Here is a 23,196-nt window from a genome sequence, read left to right on the forward strand (position 1 = left end):
AGAAAGCCAAACTAGAGAACACTGGATTAAAATGTAAGGGCTCTATGGGATAAATCCAATACATTTTGAGACAATTACAGTATTTATATTTGCAGTACAGTAGTTCTGTGGTCTGATCTCCTCCAAAGTTCTTCATATAGTTAGGAAAACAATGCCTGACTTGAAAGGGGAAACAAAATCTTGTTAAAAAGTATAACTCGTATTATAATCCCCAAAGATCTACGATCAAAGTTGGACTAACATTACCTCATTTTATATTATTATAAATATAAAGCATATACACATGTAACCCATAGACCCCCCCCCCCGGTCGCAGATCAGGCCCCCTAGGGTGTGCTGAGGTCTGGCTACATGTGTCTTGGTGGTGCATACCTGTGAGGAACAGGAGGGTCTGAGTCTCCCGCGATGGTGTTGGAGACAACAGGGACAGGTTTCTGGGGTGAATGCCTTCATCTGGTTCTAGTGGTGCAATGCCTCCATCTCTGGCAAGCCCTATCAGGGTATGGTGAAATCCTTCTAGAGAACCCCTCGATGGGGCGAGAGATTTCAGTCTCACTCAGTCTCTTATAAAACAAGTAGCAGCAGCTCTTTATTGTCCATAGCAGCACACAGCACACAGAAGTAATCAGGTACAGCAGGTCTTCTCTCTCCACACTGTACCCTTTCAAGATGGGCTGTCTGGGGCTCTTTGTTCCCCTGCCACCACCCCAAGCTGCAGGTGCTCAGGGTGGGGCTAGCTCTTCCCTCACCCCCTAAGCAGGGTGAGGGGCACTGGTCCACCACAGCTCTATCAGCTCTACTCAGGGCATGCCTGAGCTCCTCCAAATGTAATACCTAACTCTCCAACTCTGCACTCTGAACTTCAAGACTCTCCTGGAACACTGACACACTAAATTGACTGTGCATTGCCCTTTATGACTTTGGCAGGCCCCTCCCCTATGTCTCTTGCCTTAGACACAGAGTCAGGTGGCCTACCACCACCACTCAGGGCAGGGCTTGAAGCGGGGGAAACCCATGATAACTACTGGCAGCCTGCCCTTAGCCGGGCTTATACCAGTAGGAGGATAGACCTATAGCCCAATTTCTTACCAGGGCTATACACATATAAATTATAGACATCTGATCTCTCTATTGACTACTATCAATTTATGTCTATTGAGCCTCTTGATAATAAATGCAAAGTGCTCACAAAACTAATGGGCATTCTCCTTCCTGAGCCTGTCTGTGGGGTCTCACCTCTATTCTCTCCTCTGATCCATTTTATTTGATCTCGCTGTATATATGCCATGTATCGAATAACCTCACAGATCTCAACAATGTGTGAACTGTATTCCCATAAGGACCTCCCTTAGTCTTTTATACAATAGTCTCACACGGTATAGATGTATTACTGTTCACTTCTTGACTTCCCCATAACCAGTGCATGTTTACTGCTGTACAGTATACTGTATACAGATTTTTGCTGCTGCTTTTTCACAATTCAATCTGCTACACATTGGTTCTCCTTTGTACCTTATATTTGCATAAATGTGGTTTAGGAATCTTTCCATGTTATCAGTGATGTTTACCTTTTAATATTTTCATGGTCTCATTTTTCTTGTATAACTATGCCATTACAATCAAGGTAATAAATATACAGTATATGTATAACATAGTCTTCCAGCAGTTACTTCTTTTCCCTGGGCCTTTCCTCTGTCAGTCTTGTTAGTGCAGGCAGTGGAAAGGTTAATTCCTTCTTTAGGCCTGTGGGTGTGTGTTACAACCTTGAATGATGTATCAGTATTCAAGGGTGGGCCTAGCATATTCTGAGGATGTCAATCTGAAGGGTGGATATTGGTTGGAATGCCCCCTGGTGTGTGGGCCAATCTGTATCTGGCTCTGGCTTGCTATGAGTCAGAGTTAGAGACACTCCCCAAAGATGATAAATTGTGACATCCTCCCAAATTGGAGAGATCTTGAAAGTTTGTTCAAGGAAGAAGTTCAGTCAACAGAGAGAGAGAGAGAAAGGGCTCTGATCACAGAGAGAAGGAGAGGAAACTTGGCTTCAGTAAGAGAGTTGTGCACTGTTTTGTCTCCATTTTCTCCTACTACCATTGAGATGACGAGCCATCTCTTGTGAACAGCTGCAGACTCTCTGCATATACATACATAATGTCCTATGTTTTGTTCATTTCCTTTTTCACTAGTGATTGATTCACACTGACTACTCCCTTTGTATATGGAGTTTTTACCACTCGATTTTTTCACCACATATGTGATTTATTTCTCACTTATTCACTGATGGTACATTTGGTGCTCATTTTTTCTTTTCTTCATGCACATATAAAGTATGTACTGTATGAAGTGTCAGAAGTTACTACCAAGCACCAACAGCCCCAGACAGTACTCTCTAACTATAACTTTTATTTTATAAGTAGATGCAAACACATGAATGCTATTTAGATATCGTTTTTAAACATTTTAACCTTTCCATTGTCCATTTCACTGCTACTGTAGACATTGTTTTTGTACAACTGCATAATTTTTCATTATTATGATAGTAATTATTATAAGAGTTTGCTCAGTTTATTTAAAATAAAAAAATCCAAATCAGAGGATAAACTTATTTTGGGTTTTGGCTCCTATATCGCTTTGATTAAAAAAATATGTTGCAAAGGTTCATTACAATATCTGAACAAACTTCAACAAAAGTTTGGATTTCAAATCAATAAACCTGCCCCTCATTTTCCAATACCATAATTTGTGTCCTGTGTAGGGGCTTTGCCAATGCTGCCACAGCTTACACTCTACCAACTACAAAACACAAATATTTAGGGAATTATTCAATATTGTTCCAAAATTGCAATTGTCTTGAAATGCTTTGGAAATTTTTGATTCAGGCCATTAGTCTCTTTAAATCCGGTTCAACATCTTTGGGGTTAGTTGCCTGACTCAACTCCCTCAAGGTTTCAAGGGCTTGCCAATCTGGGCTATACATTACCACATCATCTTAATAAACGTCAATTTATTGACACTTAAGGTCATCACTATGCCATGAAAATGTACACGTGCCCTACTTAATTCCCGAGATAGTTTTGATGCACCTTGTATATTAATTTTGACAACATAAATTAATATGAAGTACTCTTTAGGACAGACCCACTTACCCCAGCTACATACTGTAGCTTTCCCTTTGGCATTTTAAGATGCTTCTGTAATAAATTTATTCCATCTTTCTATGATCTGGCTGTCTATTTATATTTAACTTTATATATTGTTTCAATTATCTTAATTTGGTCCTACGATTGAGCTAGTACTCCAAGATGAAAATACAAATATCAATTCCTAATCCCATTGCATAAAAGTTCACTTCAAAGCTTTTTGGTTAAAATAGAACTGTTGATCGCTCTGTTTTTTCCCCATATGTAGCAATAGGATTTATCTGTGTAATTCTATTCCTAATCTGATCAAAGTATATTACTGTATATACTGACATTTGAGTATTTGATTTTACCATAATAAGTTTAGATATCCACCATAATTAAAATGTAGAAAGACAGTTAAAAATGTGAGCACTTCCTTCATGTAAATCATTCTTTCTACCAAAGAAGATCAATTTGTAGGTGATACAATGAGGCCCTTGGTTTGAAACATTTTATCCACTTCTTGCATAAACTTTGAAGTATGAGGTTTTGCTTAATATGTAATAATCTCCTATAGTACACCTACATAAGAAAACATTTGGTAACATTTTTACAATAGAATTGGTGAAATATTTCTGAGAGGTACAGGTGCACCAACGAATATTCTAAAACTTGCCTTAGAAAATCTGGGGCTATCACCAACAAGATCCAGGTACATGCTGGGTACATGCTGCAAACATTGCATTAACATTTCTGCAGAGACTACTGGCCCATTGGATTAACACAGCAGTGGTCCCTGGCAGTCCCATTCAGTTTGAATGGGACTGCCAGGGACCCCAGCTGTTAATCTGATGGGCCATTAGTCTGTCTGCAGAAAAGTCACTGTAATATTACAGCATGTAACAGGATGTACGCAGGATGTACCTAGTCTTGTTGGTGATTGCCCCAGATATGTTTTAGAATACTCGTTGGCACTACAGTATAGCTTCTATGTAATGTGTGGTGCTCTACTTGTTGGTTTGCAGGAGGTCTGAGTAGTCTGCTTGATGGTATGAGAAATGACAAGACTGGCTCGCACAGGTCTCTGGGTTCTTCACGATGGTGTCAGTGCCTCCAGCAGTGATGGATCCCATGAACTGTAGGTGTCAGTCCCCATCACTACACAATTACATCCCTCCAGCCCAGGAACTGACACCTTAGGCAGAGGTATCTTAAAGGTTAATTTATTACAGGCATTCTTCATCAGCTCTTTTAGCAGCATACAGACGAGACAACGAGTATTCTAAGGTTTGCTTTAAACAAGCCCAGTTACATGCTGGGTACATGCTTGGTGTAACCTGGCTAGTTTAAGGCAAGTTTAAGACATTTCTGCATTGACTAATTACACATCGGATTAACACAGCAGGGGTCCCTGGCAGTCCCATTCAGTTTGAATGGGACTGCCAGGGACCCCCGCTGTTAATATTATGGGCCATTAGTCAATGCAGAAATGCCTTAAACTTGCCTTAAACATGACCCAGCATGTACCCAGCATGTACCTGGGTCTTTTTGGCGATTGCCATTGGTTTGTGTTAGAATAAGGGTCGGCACTACAGTATCATGCTCCACTCGTCCCAGGCTTTCTGGATGGTGCACCTTCATTTCTATTGCTCTGCTCCAGGTAGTCTTCAGGCTAGTCAGACCAAAATGAGCAAGCTTATCCCGCCATGGGGAAGACTTTGAAGTGCTGAAGAAGATCCTTTGCGGACCGAAACGTCGGTTTGCATGTGTGCTGTTTTCTAATACAGTTTTTTGCATGAAATTATTAGAGTGCTCTTTCTTTGCTTTCCTTGCTGGGAAAGCATTTTGTTACACACACACACACACACACACACACACACACACACACACACACACACACACACACACACACACACACACACACACACACACACACACACACACACACATATATATATATATATTTTATATATATATATATGAAAAGGGGGAAGAGAGAGCGCACACCCATAGCGTAAAATGTAAAATTTAATGAGGGGAAGGGAGGGAGGGGAATAAGAATTGCACTTACAAAGGTACAATATAAAAAAGCATTCTGTGATATATAATCACCACCATATATCACAGAATGCTTTTTTATATTGTACCTTTTAAGTGCAATTCTTATTCCCCTCCCTCCCTTCCCCTCATTAAATTTTACATTTTACGCTATGGGTGTGCGCTCTCTCTTCCCCCTTTTCTTCTAGATTCCCTGTGGATGTGGTTTGTCCACTTTGAGAGCAGCCGGAGACCCTCTATACCAGAACTTATTGGATTCATTGGACTATTTGAGGACTGGTTTTTATACCTCTCTTTTTTTCCCTATTTGTGGAGATATTTATTTGCTGTATGAGTATTTATATTTGGTTTTTATTGTTAGCTTGGTTTTAGGTTTTGTTCTATTATAATTGATTTATCATTCATTTTGCTTTTCATATATACTTTTCATTTTTATATATTTTTTTCATTTTTATTGTCATATTTCAATTTGTTTATATACACCTAATTCACAGAGTTTTTACTCCTAGTGAGTCACACTATATATCTACAACCATTTGCAGAGGCGCAGCTCAGTCCTTTTTCTTTGTGTTCGTCCATATATATATATATATATATATATATATATATATATATATATATATATATATAAAAATGAACATGACAAAGAAAAAAGAATCCCAGATTAGCACTCTAGCATACAAAAGATATCAAAATTTATTAAACACATATAACAAAATATATAATAAAAAGGATCCACAGTGTACCAAGGACTGATTGCTACTGAACACTAATGAATTGAAAATACATGAAGTTACAGACATAAGTATGAACACATTCAACAGATCACAAATAAGCTGGTATAAAAGCTGTAAACTAATGTGTGAAAAACCAGAAGTAGTGAAGAGGTTAATGTGTCAGAAGTAACTATGTATAGGCTACTATATGCACACACAGAGACCCAAACCCTAAAGAGTGGAGGCAACTAAATTGCCTCCTAGCACTTGGACCGGCCGGTCAGAATCATCAATAATAAAAGCTCAAAATAGATTCATATGCTGATGTGTGCACAGACAGTTGGTATATATATATATATATATATATATATATATATATATATATATATATATATATATATATATATATATATATAGTTGTACAGGTATCTGTACTGTGTTAGCCAAGCTTAATAATCAAAACTAAATAGTCGATACCGTTCTGTGGCTAACTAGATGCTTTTATTTGTGCGAGATTTTAAGATATACAGGCATACCCCGCTTTAAGTACACTCACTTTAAGTACACTCGCGAGTAAGGACATAGCGCCCAATAAGCAAACGGCAGCTCGTGCATGCGCCTGTCATCACGTCCTGAACAGCAATACCGGCTCCCTACCTGTACCAAAGCTGTGCGCAAGCGGGGAGACTATAGAGCCTGTTACAAATGCCTTATTTACATCAGTTATGCACGTATATGATGATTGCAGTACAGTACATGCATCAATAAGTGGAAAAAAGGTAGTGCTTCACTTTCACTTTACATACATGCTCCGGTCCCATTGAGTATGTTAAAGCGGGGTATGCCTGTAGTGATGTCTTCTTTGGGTGATGTTAAAGTGGATTTAGCCAAGAAATGTACTTTCAAACAGGACAGCTAGGAACACATGACTTGGGGCCTCATGCAGTAAGCCCCGATACAAAATTTTCGGCACGAATTGCGAAAATGTTTTTTTTGGGCGATTTGCCCTCGCAGTATTCAGTAAGGGCCGAATCCTTCCGATCCCTGCTGAAGCACTGCGAAAGCAAAGCTGCCGATGACCTGTGGCGATACAGCCTGGCTCCCGATAAGGCTCCCGATAGGCCTTTGGTGCCGATAGATGTTTGCAGCTGAGAGAGACAAGCCGCTCTCTCAGCGCAAACATCGGCACCAAAAAAAGTATTTAAAAACAACTTTTATTCATAGTGTACATGTGCAGGGGGTCTTCGGAGCTGAACCGCGTTGGTTTGAGGTCCGGGGACCCCCTGCCCCCCGAGATACAGGCCCCTTTATGAGGTGCCGGTATCCCTCGGCGTTTAAAGGTCCCGATCACGTGACCGCGACCTGTAAACAAACCAGAGGGATACCGGCACCCCATAAAGGGGCCTGTATCTCGGGGGGCAGGGGGTCCCCGGACCTCAAACCAACGCGGTTCTGCTCCGGAGACCCTCTGCACATGTACAGTATAAATAAAACACACACACATCAATAAAGACTCGTTCCTTACCTTGGCGGCTATGTGCAACGGTAATGAAGCAGCATGAATGTCTTTTTAATTATACTGTACAGTGAGCAGGGGGTCCCCTGAGCTGAACCGCATTGCTTTGTGGAGCAGGGACCCCCTGCTTCCCGAGTTAAAGGCCCCGGTATGTGTCATCGGGTGGCAGTGTCGCCGCCATGTTTATAGCGTCCCCGCAATAAACATGGCGTCCACACTGTAACCGATGGCCCAAACCGGGGCCTGTAACTCGGGAGGCAGGGGGTCTCTGAGCCACAAATAAATGCGCTTCAGCTCAGGGGGCCTCCTGCTTCCGCACAATATTATTAAAATACATTAATGCTGCTTCATTACCATAGCGGATAGCCGCTAAGGCAATGAAGGGGTTAACGCATAGTAGCATGTTTATTGGGGACAAATGCCCCCAATAAACATAGCAGCAATACACAACATACAGTATAGTAATGGGCAGAATGACTATTATCCACAAATGGATAATAGTGCAGTTGTCCATTTACAATACATACACAACAATAAAGACTTTAAATACATATAGCACTCACCCATGTCCCACTGCCACGATGAAGGCCATCCTCATCTTCATCCTGCCCATGCCCCATCCGCTTCTGCAAAACAAACACAAGAATTACAACATCCAAATTAATGTCCCCTAACCCCTTAATCACCATAGCGGTTATTAACCGCTACAGTTATTAAGGGGTTAAGCCACCATCACCCACATACCCTCCCCCACAAAGCCCCCCAACCACCCTCACCCAATACCCACAGGGGAGTCCTACCAAATACCCTTGGGCCTAATACCCCCTCCCCCAGCACATACAGTACAATAATGTGCCAAATAACTATTATCCACATAGGGATAATACATTATTTGGCCATTATTAAACACATTCAATACCGTTAAAATGTAAAGAAAATTGTACTAACCTCATCAATAAGAAGTCTCCGTCGCCAGCATCATCCTTGGGGTCCGTTGCCAACATTATAAATAGCCACAACATTTGAATATCATTAACATAACACTGAACCCCTTAATCACCTTATCGGGTACTAACCTGAAAGGTAATTAAGGGGTGAAGCCATCCTGCAATGCCTACAACAGTTATGCATAACATCCTCAGTGAAATAAAAACCAATTGCCTAACCAAATTCCATTTAATCATTCAATCTGTAGGCTCACATGCCTCATAAAACATTGCATTTACAGTGTATACATGTACTGTAGCATAACATGTAAACTGCATGTACACGCTGCAAATCAATGTTAACAATACAATAATCTCACTCAAATTGCCATACATCACAAGAAGTATATTATTTAATCCAATAAACTCACCATCAATGAATTACCACACATCACTTACATCCCTAAACAATTAAAATACCATCCATACCAATTACACAATGAACTAAAGCTATCCTAACAGAGAACAACTTCAAAACATAGTCAAAAGTACACCAACAATTACAATATACTAAAGCAAGGCTTTCCATATCCTACTGTACGGCCTGGAAGCCCAAAACTTACATCTGTTTAAAAATAAAATACATTTAGCACACATCAATGCATAGCCACAATGATTAACAATACAGAATTAGAAGCTTTAACAACACTATCATTTCTTACCCTGTATATATATCTGTACACATACATACAGACATACATACAGTGGGAAGAAATGATATGCATTATAAAAAATGAAAACATGAAAAAGCAACAAAAAAAACAGTTACATTAAGTACATTTCTTTATTTAACTTACCATTACTTGCCCCCACCGACTCCCGTTGATCAGCTTACTCACGAACCAATCCACGACACCATCCACGACACCATCCATGACACAATCCAGGAACAAATCCACGAACCAAACCAGGAACCAATCCAAGAACAAGTGCAGGAACCAATCCAAGAACAAGTGCAGGAACCAATCCAGGAAGCAAGCCACGAAGAAATCCACGAAACAATCCACGACACGATCCAGGAACAGGAACCCATAAAAGAAAAAAACATAACAAATTAAACATTAAAATAATAAAACATGACAATCAAGGGTTGTACTAGTTTTATTCTTAGTGAATCTGTATTAAAATACCTTGTTCCGGGGTCTTCTTGACGTCCGGTGCCACGCCCTGGTCTTCAATCTTCAGGAGGAGGTCCGTCCTCCTCGGCATCTGCCTTCAAAATGAGACGACATAGGCTTTTAAAGGCCTATGACGTCACATTTGTCGTCATATGGTTCCCACGGCCCTGATTGGGCCGTGAAAACCATGTGTTTTGGCCGATGTAAAAAAATTGATGACGTCACTTAAAGGCAATGCCAGCACAGCCAATCAGAATGGCTTTGCTGCTATTGCCTTTAAGAAAACGTCATGAAATGACACATGGCCGGACTCACATGGTAAGCTAGCCAATCAGAGTAGGGATGGAGTTCCCACGCTCTGATTGGCTGGCTTACCATGTGAGTCCGGCCATGTGTCATTTCATGACGTTTTCTTAAAGGCAATAGCAGCAAAGCCATTCTGATTGGCTGTGCTGGCATTGCCTGTAAGTGACGTCATCAATTTTTTTATATCGGCCAAAACACATGGTTTTCACGGCCCAATCAGGGCCGTGGGAACCATATGACGACAAATGTGACGTCATAGGCCTTTAAAAGCCTATGTCGTCTCATTTTGAAGGCAGATGCCGAGGAGGACGGACCTCCTCCTGATGATTGAAGACCAGGGCGTGGCACCGGACGTCAAGAAGACCCCGGAACAAGGTATTTAATACAGATTCACTAAGAATAAAACTAGTACAACCCTTGATTGTCATGTTTTATTATTTTAATGTTTAATTTGTTATGTTTTTTTCTTTTATGGGTTCCTGTTCCTGGATCGTGTCGTGGATTGTTTCGTGGATTTCTTCGTGGCTTGCTTCCTGGATTGGTTCCTGCACTTGTTCTTGGATTGGTTCCTGCACTTGTTCTTGGATTGGTTCCTGGTTTGGTTCGTGGATTTGTTCCTGGATTGTGTCGTGGATTGTGTCGTGGATGGTGTCGTGGATTGGTTCCTGAGTAAGCTGATCAACGGGAGTCGGTGGGGGCAAGTAATGGTAAGTTAAAAAAAGAAATATACTTAATGTAACTGTTTTTTTTGTTGCTTTTTCATGTTTTCATTTTTTATAATGCATATCATTTCTTCCCACTGTATGTATGTCTGTATGTATGTGTACAGATATATATACAGGGTAAGAAATGATAGTGTTGTTAAAGCTTCTAATTCTGTATTGTTAATCATTGTGGCTATGCATTGATGTGTGCTAAATGTATTTTATTTTTAGACAGATGTAAGTTTTGGGCTTCCAGGCCGTACAGTAGGATATGGAAAGCCTTGCTTTAGTATATTGTAATTGTTGGTGTACTTTTGACTATGTTTTGAAGTTGTTCTCTGTTAGGATAGCTTTAGTTCATTGTGTAATTGGTATGGATGGTATTTTAATTGTTTAGGGATGTAAGTGATGTGTGGTAATTCATTGATGGTGAGTTTATTGGATTAAATAATATACTTCTTGTGATGTATGGCGATTTGAGTGAGATTATTGTATTGTTAACATTGATTTGCAGCGTGTACATGCAGTTTACATGTTATGCTACATGTATACACTGTAAATGCAATGTTTTATGAGGCATGTGAGCCTACAGATTGAATGATTAAATGGAATTTGGTTAGGCAATTGGTTTTTATTTCACTGAGGATGTTATGCATAACTGTTGTAGGCATCGCAGGATGGCTTCACCCCTTAATTACCTTTCAGGTTAGTACCCGATAAGGTGATTAAGGGGTTCAGTGTTATGTTAATGATATTCAAATGTTGTGGCTATTACTAATGTTGGCAACGGACCCCAAGGATGATGCTGGCGACGGAGACTTCTTATTGATGAGGTTAGTTCAATTTTCTTTACATTTTAACGGTATTGAATGTGTTTAATAATGGCCAAATAATGTATTATCCCTATGTGGATAATAGTTATTTGGCACATTATTGTACTGTATGTGCTGGGGGAGGGGGTATTAGGCCCAAGGGTATTTGGTAGGACTCCCCTGTGGGTATTGGGTGAGGGTGGTTGGGGGGCTTTGTGGGGGAGGGTATGTGGGTGATGGTGGCTTAACCCCTTAATAACTGTAGCGGTTAATAACCGCTATGGTGATTAAGGGGTTAGGGGACATTAATTTGGATGTTGTAATTCTTGTGTTTGTTTTGCAGAAGCGGATGGGGCATGGGCAGGATGAAGATGAGGATGGCCTTCATCGTGGCAGTGGGACATGGGTGAGTGCTATATGTATTTAAAGTCTTTATTGTTGTGTATGTATTGTAAATGGACAACTGCACTATTATCCATTTGTGGATAATAGTCATTCTGCCCATTAATATACTGTATGTTAGGGGGGTATAGGTGTTGTTGGGTATATATATATATATATATATATATATATATATATATATATATATATAATTATTTAATTATTTATTTAATTCGTTATTGTGGGGCTGGTGTGTGTTTTTTTTATTATTGTGGGTAGTGGGGGTGTGTGAAGGGGGCATTAGCCCCAACGGTGGTTGTTTAGGGCTTGCGGGTGGGTAGCGGGAGGCCTTAACCCCTTCAGGACCGTAGCGGTATTAACCGCTACGGTCGTGAAGGGGTTAAGTGCCCCCGCATCCCCCCCGCAAGTCCTAAACTCACACCCAGGGCCAAATACCCCCCTCACCCATCCCCGCTACCCACAATAACGCTGGCACGGTGGGTTAACCCCTTCATTACCTTAGCGGTTAGCCGCTAAGGTAATGAAGTGGCTTTTAAATGCCTTTTTCCTGCCTCGGATGCATGCCGGGGGGCTCCGGTGCGGGTATCAGCTCCGGAGACCCCCAGCATCAATCACAGGCAGGAAAAAGGGCTGATTTATCCTAAGTGTCGCCCTTGCCGATGCTTCTCCTTCAGCAAGTTGCCAACTTTAGTTGGCGGGCTGGATTGGCCATAAAATCTCCAATCTGGCCTGCCGATCAGCACCGAAAAGCTGATCGGGGCATACTGAATTCAGGCGGGAAAAAAAAGTCCCGATAAGTGGCTTATCGGCAGCCGGGTGGCGAAAAATTTTTTTTCGGAAGAAAAGTTGCCGATAATTCCCACTTATCGGGGCTTACTGAATCAGGAGGGCAAAAAACGGCAATAAAATGCCGAAAAAGCCTTATCGGGGCTTACTGCATGAGGCCCTTGATCTCTTTGAATACAGAAAGAAAGAGAGAGGCAACAGGGTATATTTAGTGGTCACATATAACCCACATTTAGAAGCCCTACGCAAGATCGCCAGGTAACTACAACACATTCTCCAGGAAGATACAAGACTGACACAGGTCTTCCCTGAAACACTCTTATTATCTTACAGACAACCTCATAATCTCAAGGAAATTATGGTGAGAAGTAAAGTATTCAACAATATAACTGAATGCGGGACAAGACCATGCCAGGACGCAAGATACAAAACCTGAGCAATGCTTCACACAGTGGGCACTAGACAAATACCACGCAGGAATCTGTGTGCTCCTCGCCAAGACTGCCTACCACACGCTGTGCACCATCCGCCGCCACCTCCCACCCAGGAAGTGTCGTCATCGTGTGAGAAGTCCCCTGCACTCGGCTGTGGAGCTGAGTAGCTGTCTGGCTCCGTGTCCCCTTCATTCACCTGGGAATCCCCTGAAGCTGGAGGGAGTGTTGTGTCACCATCCTGCACATCGGAGCGTCAACGAAGGACTTGATCTACACCTGGCAACCACCCCTGTTTGGTCTCAGACGTGCATGCTATCTGGCCCTGCTGTAATTAGGATTTTGGATTTTAACCCCTTGACGACCCGGTGAAGCAGGCTCCTTTTGTTTTAATAAATTGTTTAGTCTTTCAGCTTCTGTGTATCTGTAGTTCTATGTTGTTTGTCTTTCATGTTGTTTGTATTGTAAATAATATATGATTTACAGGAGGCCTGCACAACTCGTTAAGTGAGAAGGGCCGAACTGCTCCAAGGAAAAATTTGGGGCCGCACAAGTAAAATCATCATCATCATCATCTCTCCTCCAGCACCTCTCATCATCATCCTCATATATCTCCCCCAGCACCCCTCACTATCAACCTTTGCGATACTCCCCATCTATCTCTCATACCCCCATCTCTCCCCCTCACCCACACACATAATACTCCTCCTCCACATCAAACACACAATACCCCCCTGCACACCACACACATCCCACCCCCCCTGCACCTCACATCCCTCTCCCCCGTGCACCTCACACCATTCTCCCCCCTGCACCTCACATCATTCTCCCCCCCTGCACCTCCAATGACCCCCTGCACCTACAATGACCCCCCTGCACCTACAATGACCCCCCTACACCTCCAATCACCCCCCTCTGCACCTCCAATCACCCCCCCCTCTGCACCTCCAATCAACCCCCCTGCACCTCCAATCACCCCCTGCACCTCCAATCAACCCCCTGCACCTCACCCCCTGCACCTCACATAACCCCCTGCACCTCACATAACCCTTCGTGCACATCACCCCCCCTTCACATCACCCCCCCTGCACTTCACCTCCCCCTTCACATCACCCCCCCTGCACATCACCCCCCCTTCCCCTCACCCCGCCCTTGCACATCACCCCTCCCCTTGCACATCACCCCCTCTCCTTGCACATCACCCCCCCTCCCCTTGCACATCACCCCCCCTTGCACATCACCCCCCCTTGCACATCACCTCCTCACCTCCAATCACGGCGGGACTGCACGCGTTCGCTCGCAAGCAGCTGGCACCGGAAGTGCCGCACTTGAGAGCGGGCTCGGCTCCCCCGGGGAGGAAGGGGAGAGCGGGCTCGGCTCACGGGGGCAGGGAAAGGGGGCTTGGGAGGAGGAGGAGGGGGGAAAGCAGCTGCCGCCGCCGCGGGCCGCACAATGAGTGCCGGCGGGCCGCATGCGGTCCGCGGGCCGCGTGTTGTGCAGGCCTGATTTACAGTATACACTATGATAATTTTCTTTTTATCTGTCCACATGTCATGGATCAATTGATTGGAATTCCACATCCTATTTAACCTATTGAATTTCCCCCATTGGACTTATTGGACTTTATCAAAACTGTGGGCGCTGGTTTGTATTTGTATTCCCTTTGTTCCATCTGATGTTGTTCACACCAGTTATCCCTGGCTGCCCTGTTAACATTTTTTCACTCACTGTATATTGCTGCATATATGATATAGTTCTTGTAGAGATTAGTGCTATCAAGCACATATTTTTTGTGTTGTTATGCAGGAATCTGGAGTACAAAATCAAAGGAAGGTTCACCTTTTCCTCCAGCAACATTGAGTACCTTATAATGTGCATGAAATGCCCAGTAGGCTGCTACTACATAGGTGAGATGGGAAAGAGGCTAAACAAGAGAAAGAATCGCCAGAGCATCACATGTGGAACAAGAGACAGTCCTGTCGGCAAACATTTCTCTGACTCTGCCCATAAAATGAACGATCTTTAGGTGGTCATATTCAAAGGTAATCTCAGAACACTGAAAGAGAGATGGTTGCATGAATACAAATTTATGAAACTATTTCGGAAACTCATCAGTGGCCTATACCGAGACTGCAGCTTCATGAGCCACTACACAAAAGAACTCTCCTCTCACAATTGCTAAGGCCCATGTGTATGAATACTGAACTGTATGAATGCACACACACCTGCCTCTTACGCATACAAGTGTACCATGTAATTCTATCCCTTTATTTATTTATTTATTTATTTATAAAATGTTTTACCAGGAATTATAGGCTAAAGCAGTAAAATTCAGGGCATTATTGAAAACCTTGCTCCCTGATTGGTTAACATTCTGGGCATTATCCACAGTAATGCACTGAATTTCAGCAGCTTGCAAAATGCAGTTTTCAATCTGTTTATTTCCAGCCAATCAGCTTTCAGAACAGCTGAGACAGGGCAGGGGATTGGTTTGAATTAAGTAAAAGCTCGGAGACATGGCAGGGGATTGGTCAAAAAGTATCAGCCACGGTTTGACTCCTACCACTCCCGAGCTGACTGAGATTTTCTGAGCAGATTCAGTTGAATTGGGGGAGGGGGGAGAGAGAGACTGCAAAGCAAGTGTTGTGTATAGAGGTGCAGTGTTGTGTGTGTGTGTGGGGGGGGGGGGTGTAGAGGTGTTGTGCTGTGTTGTGTGTAGAGCTGCGGGGGAGAGTGCACAGTTTAGTAAGTGGCTGCATTTTTTAATGTGGCTGCAGTGTGTGTGTTGTGCTGTTGTATGTGTAGCAGCAGTTTGTGTGAGTGTAGAGATGATGTGTGTGTGAGTGTGTGTATAGAGCTCCAGTGTGTGTGTGTGTGTGTGTGTGTCAGTAGCAGTGTTTATGGGTGTAGCATGTGTGTTTAGCAGCAGAGTTTGTGTGTGTGTGTAGAGCTGCTGTGTGTGTAGAGGTGCTGTGTTGTGAGTGTAAAGGAGGTGCTGTGTTGTGTGTCTAGAGCTCCAGTATGTGTGTGTGTGAAGAGGTACTGTGTTGTGTGTGTTGTGCTGTTTTGTGTTTGTGTGTGTGTGTAGCAGCAGTTTGTGTGTGAGCTGCTGTGTGTGTGTGTGTGTGTGTGTGTGTGTGTGTGTGTGTGTGTGTGTGTGTGTGTGTGTGTGTGTGTGTGTGTGTGTGTGTGTGTGTGTGTGTGTGTGTGTGTGTGTGTGTGTGTGTGTGTGTGTGTGTGTACACAGAGGGGGCGGCAGTGTGTATATAGATATCTGCAGTGCAAGAGTATAAAGAGGTGGTTTCATGTATTTACCATTTTATTTGAATAAAAAAATCTATTAACTATACAAAAGTGTCTATTATTTATGAAATAAGCCTACATTTAGCCTATAATAGTAATAATCCCCTCAGAACAGGGCATTACTGGCAAATAATGCCCTGTTCTTCAGGGATTATTACATAAGTAATACATTGAGAGTTACCTCTCGTTTTCAAGTATGTCCTGGGCATAGAGTTAAAATGACAAATAATACATAGTTACAAATACAGTTACATAAATGAACAGGAGAATAAACAATGAACAGGAATGAAATATACAATACATTGCATGCACAGTTAAAGAAGATGTATATTACAGGTTTATGAAACAGTTACAGACCAGATTAAAATGTGAGACAGCCTTAGTTTTGAAAGAATTTAAACTGATGGGGGAATGTGAGAGTCTTCGGTAGGTTGTTCCAGTTCTGGGGTGGATGGTAAGAGAAGGAGGAGCGGCTTGATACTTTGTTGAGCCTTGGGACCATGAATAGTCTTTTGGAGTCTGATCTCAGATGATAAGTGCTGCATGAGGGGTGAGGAGCTTGTTCAAATAGATGGATAGCTTGCCCAGAAAGTATATGAAGGCAAGACAGGAAAGGTGAACATTGCACCTAGACTCGAATGTTGACCAATCTAATTCTTTGAGCATTACGCAGTGATGTGTGTTGTAGTTGCATTGGAGAACAAAGGACAAATTAAATTGTAGAGGGTGTCAAGTTTGCAAAGGTGGGTTTGGGGTGCTGAGCCATATACTATGTCTCCATAGTCCATAATTGGCATTAGCATCTGCTGTGCGATACGCTTTCTGACCAGCAGGCTTAGGGAGGATTTGTTCCTGTAAAGTACACCTAGTTTGGCATAGGTTGTGGATGTCAGGTTATCAATGTACATTCCGAATGTTAAGTGGGAGTCAAACCATATGCCCAGGTATTTAAAACTAGTAACAGGAGTTAGGGTGGTGTTAGCGTTGGTTCTGATCTGGAGCTCAGTCACTGGAAGCTTTAAAAATTTAGTCTTGGTCCCAAATACCATTGTTACAGTCTTGTCAGTGTTTTAAAACAGTTTGTTTTGGGAAATCCAGTTTCCGAGTCTCAAAAAGTCAAATTGAATTATGTGTTGAAGGTTGGAGAGGCTATGGCTGTGTGCATATAGGATTGTGTCATCTGCATACACGTGTATTGAAGCTTCCTTACAAGCTGGGGGAAAATCATTGATGAACACTGAGAAGAGTAGGGGTCCCAGAACAGATCATTGCAGGACTCCACATGTGATATCCAGGGGATTGGAGTTAGAGCCTGAGATGGACACTGTTGGGATCTACCTGATAGGTAGGACTGAAACCAGTTTAAAGCATGTTTCCCTATTCCAGAGCTCTGGAGTTTGTTAATCAGGATAGCATGATCAACAGTATCAAAAGTCTTTGCAAAATCTAAGAATATTGCACCAATGAGTTGTCCCCGTTCCATTCCACACTGGATTTAATTGCAGACTTTTAGCAGGATAGTTACGGTGGAGTGTTTGGGTCAAAAGCCAGATTGGAATTGGCTAGGGAAATTTGTCTTGGTATAGTATTCGCTTAATTGGGAGTGGCCACATTTTTCCTTGACTTTGGATAGGATTGGGAGAAGGGAGATTGGCCTGTAGTTTGAGACAGTGTTTTTGTCCCCACCTTTGAAGATTGGGAAAACTCTGGTAGTTTTCCAGGTCTTAGGGATATGGCCTGCAAACAGGTTAGAGTTGACTATGGAAGCAATTGGTTTGGCAATGGCTGGGTCACCAAGTCTTTGGAACCTAGATTGTTGTAAGTCAGGTCCACATTGGCTGCTTAGTTTTAATTTGAGGAGCGCTTGTGTAATCTCCTCTTCAGATACTGTGCCAAATTGAAAATTGTGGGCAGTGTTGGGAGGGGGTGGGGCTATAGGTACTCCCAGGATGAGATTCATGTTTGTGGTTTGGGTTGCATTTCACTAATTAGTTAGTAGCACACCCCACAAAGTAGTCATTGAATACATTTGCAATGTCAGTGGGATTTGTCAGAGTAATATCCCCCTTATTGATATTACTTGGTTGTTGATGGTTAGAAGTCTGGAATATATTGTTGATAACTTTCCAGAAGTTAGATGGCTTTGATGTATTCTGGTGGAGATTGTCAGAGTAATATTGTGCTTTTGCATGCCTTGTTTGCCTTGTGCACATGTTCCGCAGGCATCTGTAGTGATTGAGATCCTTGGTAGTGCCAGTTACTTTGTAGCTTTTCCACAAGGCATCCCTGAACTGGTAAAGTGCTATAAGGTCAGTTGTAACCCATGGAAGGTGGGCCCCGCATACCCTTATTCTGCGTAGTGGAGCATGGGTATCACAGAGTTTTAAGAACTCGGATTGGAAATAGTCGAGCGCAGAATCAGGGTCGGGAATTAAATCGATTCTGTGCCAAGGGCAGTTGGTAAGGTCAGCCAGAAACAGTTGTGGGTTAAAGTTTCTAAATGTTCTAAAGAGAACATTAGGGCTTGATTAAGGCGGTTTAATTTTCCTTACACAGTACACTATTGCATGGTCACTAAAAATTTCAGGAAGGATGCCAAAGTATTGGATTCTGCTGGGATTTGAGGAGAGAATCCAGTTTAGCAAGGAATGATTGTGCGATTTCAGGTTTGTCCGTGTGGGTTGGGAAATGAGTTGCGATAGGTTAAGCAACTTGATTTGTATCTGGATTTTGTGGTTTTTAGGGTCAAGCCAATTGAAGTTGAAATCCCCAAGAACTAGCAGCTCACTCTTCTCTTTTATACCCATAGGGACCACATAGTAACCACACAAATGCACATAAATGCATCTGGAGTTTGTTAATCAGGATAGCATGATCAACAGTATCAAAAGTCTTTGCAAAATCTAAGAATATTGCACCAATGAGTTGTCCCCGTTCCATTCCACACTGGATTTAATTGCAGACTTTTAGCAGGATAGTTACGGTGGAGTGTTTGGGTCAAAAGCCAGATTGGAATTGGCTAGGGAAATTTGTCTTGGTATAGTATTCGCTTAATTGGGAGTGGCCACATTTTTCCTTGACTTTGGATAGGATTGGGAGAAGGGAGATTGGCCTGTAGTTTGAGACAGTGTTTTTGTCCCCACCTTTGAAGATTGGGAAAACTCTGGTAGTTTTCCAGGTCTTAGGGATATGGCCTGCAAACAGGTTAGAGTTGACTATGGAAGCAATTGGTTTGGCAATGGCTGGGTCACCAAGTCTTTGGAACCTAGATTGTTGTAAGTCAGGTCCACATTGGCTGCTTAGTTTTAATTTGAGGAGCGCTTGTGTAATCTCCTCTTCAGATACTGTGCCAAATTGAAAATTGTGGGCAGTGTTGGGAGGGGGTGGGGCTATAGGTACTCCCAAGATGAGATTCATGTTTGTGGTTTGGGTTGCATTTCACTAATTAGTTAGTAGCACACCCCACAAAGTAGTCATTGAATACATTTGCAATGTCAGTGGGATTTGTCAGAGTAATATCCCCCTTATTGATATTACTTGGTTGTTGATGGTTAGAAGTCTGGAATATATTGTTGATAACTTTCCAGAAGTTAGATGGCTTTGATGTATTCTGGTGGAGATTGTCAGAGTAATATTGTGCTTTTGCATGCCTTGTTTGCCTTGTGCACATGTTCCGCAGGCATCTGTAGTGATTGAGATCCTTGGTAGTGCCAGTTACTTTGTAGCTTTTCCACAAGGCATCCCTGAACTGGTAAAGTGCTATAAGGTCAGTTGTAACCCATGGAAGGTGGGCCCCGCATACCCTTATTCTGCGTAGTGGAGCATGGGTATCACAGAGTTTTAAGAACTCGGATTGGAAATAGTCGAGCGCAGAATCAGGGTCGGGAATTAAATCGATTCTGTGCCAAGGGCAGTTGGTAAGGTCAGCCAGAAACAGTTGTGGGTTAAAGTTTCTAAATGTTCTAAAGAGAACATTAGGGCTTGATTAAGGCGGTTTAATTTTCCTTACACAGTACACTATTGCATTGTCACTAAAAATTTCAGGAAGGATGCCAAAGTATTGGATTCTGCTGGGATTTGAGGAGAGAATCCAGTTTAGCAAGGAATGATTGTGCGATTTCAGGTTTGTCCGTGTGGGTTGGGAAATGAGTTGCGATAGGTTAAGCAACTTGATTTGTATCTGGATTTTGTGGTTTTTAGGGTCAAGCCAATTGAAGTTGAAATCCCCAAGAACTAGCAGCTCACTCTTCTCTTTTATACCCATAGGGACCACATAGTAACCACACAAATGCACATAAATGCAACATCCTCTTACATTTCAACACCTACCAACACCATTGTTTTACACTCCTCCTCTACATACACCTTTTGTAAAGTGCTGTATACACTTTGGGTGCTTTATAAATTAAGGTTCATGCACATACACACATACACATATGCACACACATATATACATACACACATACATGCTTACTCTAACATCACAAACATTCAGGGACCATTTAACACCTGAAGTCATAAATCACATACTGCAAAGGGGGAGGGTTAGGCTTCAACCACAGAGGTAACATTCCTAGCTATCCTGCCTGAAAGTAAATTTCTTGCCAATCCATTTCAACATCGCCCGAAGAAGAGATCACTGAATCTCGAAAGCTCGCACAAATAAAAACATTTCGTTAGCTACAGAGCTACAGAATGGTATCGACTATTTGTTTTTTATTTTATATGCATAAGAATATAAATTTGATTTTATATATACTGTATACTAGCTGAGAAACCCGGCGTTGCCCGGGATGTGAAGTGTGAATAAGTATGTGTAAATGTTGTATGTGAAAGTTGTAATGTGATGCCAATGTTATGTAATATTAGTTAGAATTGTGTTTGTAAATCAACAGTAGTAGAAAGCACATGTATATGAGGGCAAATGTTTGAAGTGTATGTTAGTTGTTACGGTAGTTATTTTTGAAAATGTTATTGTTGGAAATGCTTCTTGAAAGATGTGAATGTCCATTGTTGAGAGGAGTGTATTTGATGTAATGTTAAAGTGTGTGTTGTAAAAGAATGTAGTAATAAAAGATGACAGTAGTGTATTGAGTGTCTTTCATTTTTTTGTAATTTCTTATGGCAATATGTAGAGTTCATGGAAATTGAGGAAAGTCAATGTTCATTGTAATGCTTGTTTGTAAACGACATTTTTGGTAGTTCCAGTTGGAGCAAAGATGTACAATTGTTGGGGGGATCCAACTCTAGAGCACGCAACATATAACTGGCCGTGGGAGAAACATGGTGATTCTAAGTTGATACCAGTGCACTTTATGGACTGTCCTTGTGCTTTGTTAATGGTGATAGAAAAAGCTAGTTTGATGGGGAACTGTAGCCGTTTGAAAGTAAAAGGCATGTCTGTAGGAATGAGTGGAATGCGGGGGATGAAGACATCTTGGCCTTTGGCGTTGCCAGTTAAGATAGTAGCTTCAATTAGGTTGGGCATCAATGTTTTTATGCACAGTCTGGTTCCATTACAAAGGTTAGGTGTGTGTAGGTTGCGAAGTAGCATGATGGGTGCTCCAACTTTGAGGCGAAGATGATGTGGTGGCATCCCTGATGGTTCGAGGGAGTGTAGGAATTCAGGTGGATAGTTAACGGCTTCATCGCAATCCACAACTGTATCGATTGAGTTGTATTGAGTAATTGTGTTTGGAATAATGTCTTGAATTTGATGATTGATGTCATTGACAGAAGTATTTTTGGCAGCAAGGATGGCTCTTTCACAGAGCCACTGGTGGTTTGTGTAATTGTGTAAGAGATTTGGATAGACGTGATGTATGAGATCTTCAAGTGATGTCATCATGTAACAAAAATGTGTGGGAAAAGCAATTTCACCTGATGTTAAGTCAGTAGGTAAAGTACCTTCACCTATTTGAAGAAGTGTGCGTGCAAAAAGTTGTTCATTTGAGTGGCCGAGAAGTTGGACTCGCATATTGGTTGTTAATGGATAATGTTTGACATGTCGCCATAAAATAGAGGATTTAAGGCATGCATGAAGTTCGTCTGCTGGTGTGGATCGTGGTATGACTGGAAGTGTTTGTCTGAAATCACCAGCTAAAAGAATTACAGCGCCACCCATTATTTGTTTATTGTTACGCAAGTCTTGCAAGGTTCTATTAAGGGCTTCAAGTGCTTTTTTATGCGCCATGGTACACTCATCCCAAACAATAAGTTTGCAAATTTGAAGAACACGGGCTTGGCCAGATGTCTTGGTAATATTACATGTTGGGTTTTCTTCATGAGCAATGTTTACTGGTAATTTAAGAGCTGAGTGCACAGTTCTTCCTCCATCCATAAGAGTGGCTGCAATGCCAGATGATGCAAGTGCAAGTGCAACATGATTGTGCATTCTTATTTCTGCAAGGAGTAAATTTATGAGAAATGTTTTGCCTGTTCCACCTGGAGCATCAAGAAACAGGATTGCACCTTGTTCGTTGTTTATGTGCTGCATGATGTTGTCATAGGTGTTAAGTTGTTGTGGAATTAACATTGGTTTTCTTGTGGCAACATATTCTTGTAGTATGGAAATATTGTATTGTTTCTCTCGCATAAGGTCTGTATTGAGTACATCGTGATGATGACGTTGGGGAGCTTCTAGACCTAATTGAAGTAGTGTTTTGTTATTGATAGAGAGACATGTATCTTCTAACAATATGAGTACCTCGTTGAAAATGTCAGGTGAAAAGGTAACATTGAGTGATGGGTTGTGTCTCTGTGCTTTGTGAAGTATATCTTCACTCATGCTTTCTCGATATGTGTTTCATAGAGTGTTGGGGTTTGATGGGTTGCACGTGGTAAGGATAATGGCAAAAAGATTTCGAATTTTGGTTGGCAATGACTGTAATGTAGCTTCGGCTAATGTAGTATTCCAGTGTTGATCATCCTCTAGTA

The 23,196-nt window shown here is 42.0% G+C and overlaps 1 protein-coding gene across 1 annotated transcript in view; it reads right to left on the reverse strand.

Annotated features, from left to right (window-relative positions):
- Positions 1–23,196, reverse strand: part of LOC142488132 (uncharacterized) — a 40,572-nt gene that overhangs the window by 14,899 nt on the left and 2,477 nt on the right. The window contains exon 2 of the mRNA XM_075588502.1: positions 21,506–22,018. Within this exon, the coding sequence (XP_075444617.1) occupies positions 21,506–22,018 (513 nt within the window). The remainder of the gene's footprint in view (positions 1–21,505; positions 22,019–23,196) is intronic.

Source organism: Ascaphus truei, chromosome 2, assembly GCF_040206685.1.
Source record: "Ascaphus truei isolate aAscTru1 chromosome 2, aAscTru1.hap1, whole genome shotgun sequence".
NCBI lineage: Eukaryota > Metazoa > Chordata > Amphibia > Anura > Ascaphidae > Ascaphus > Ascaphus truei.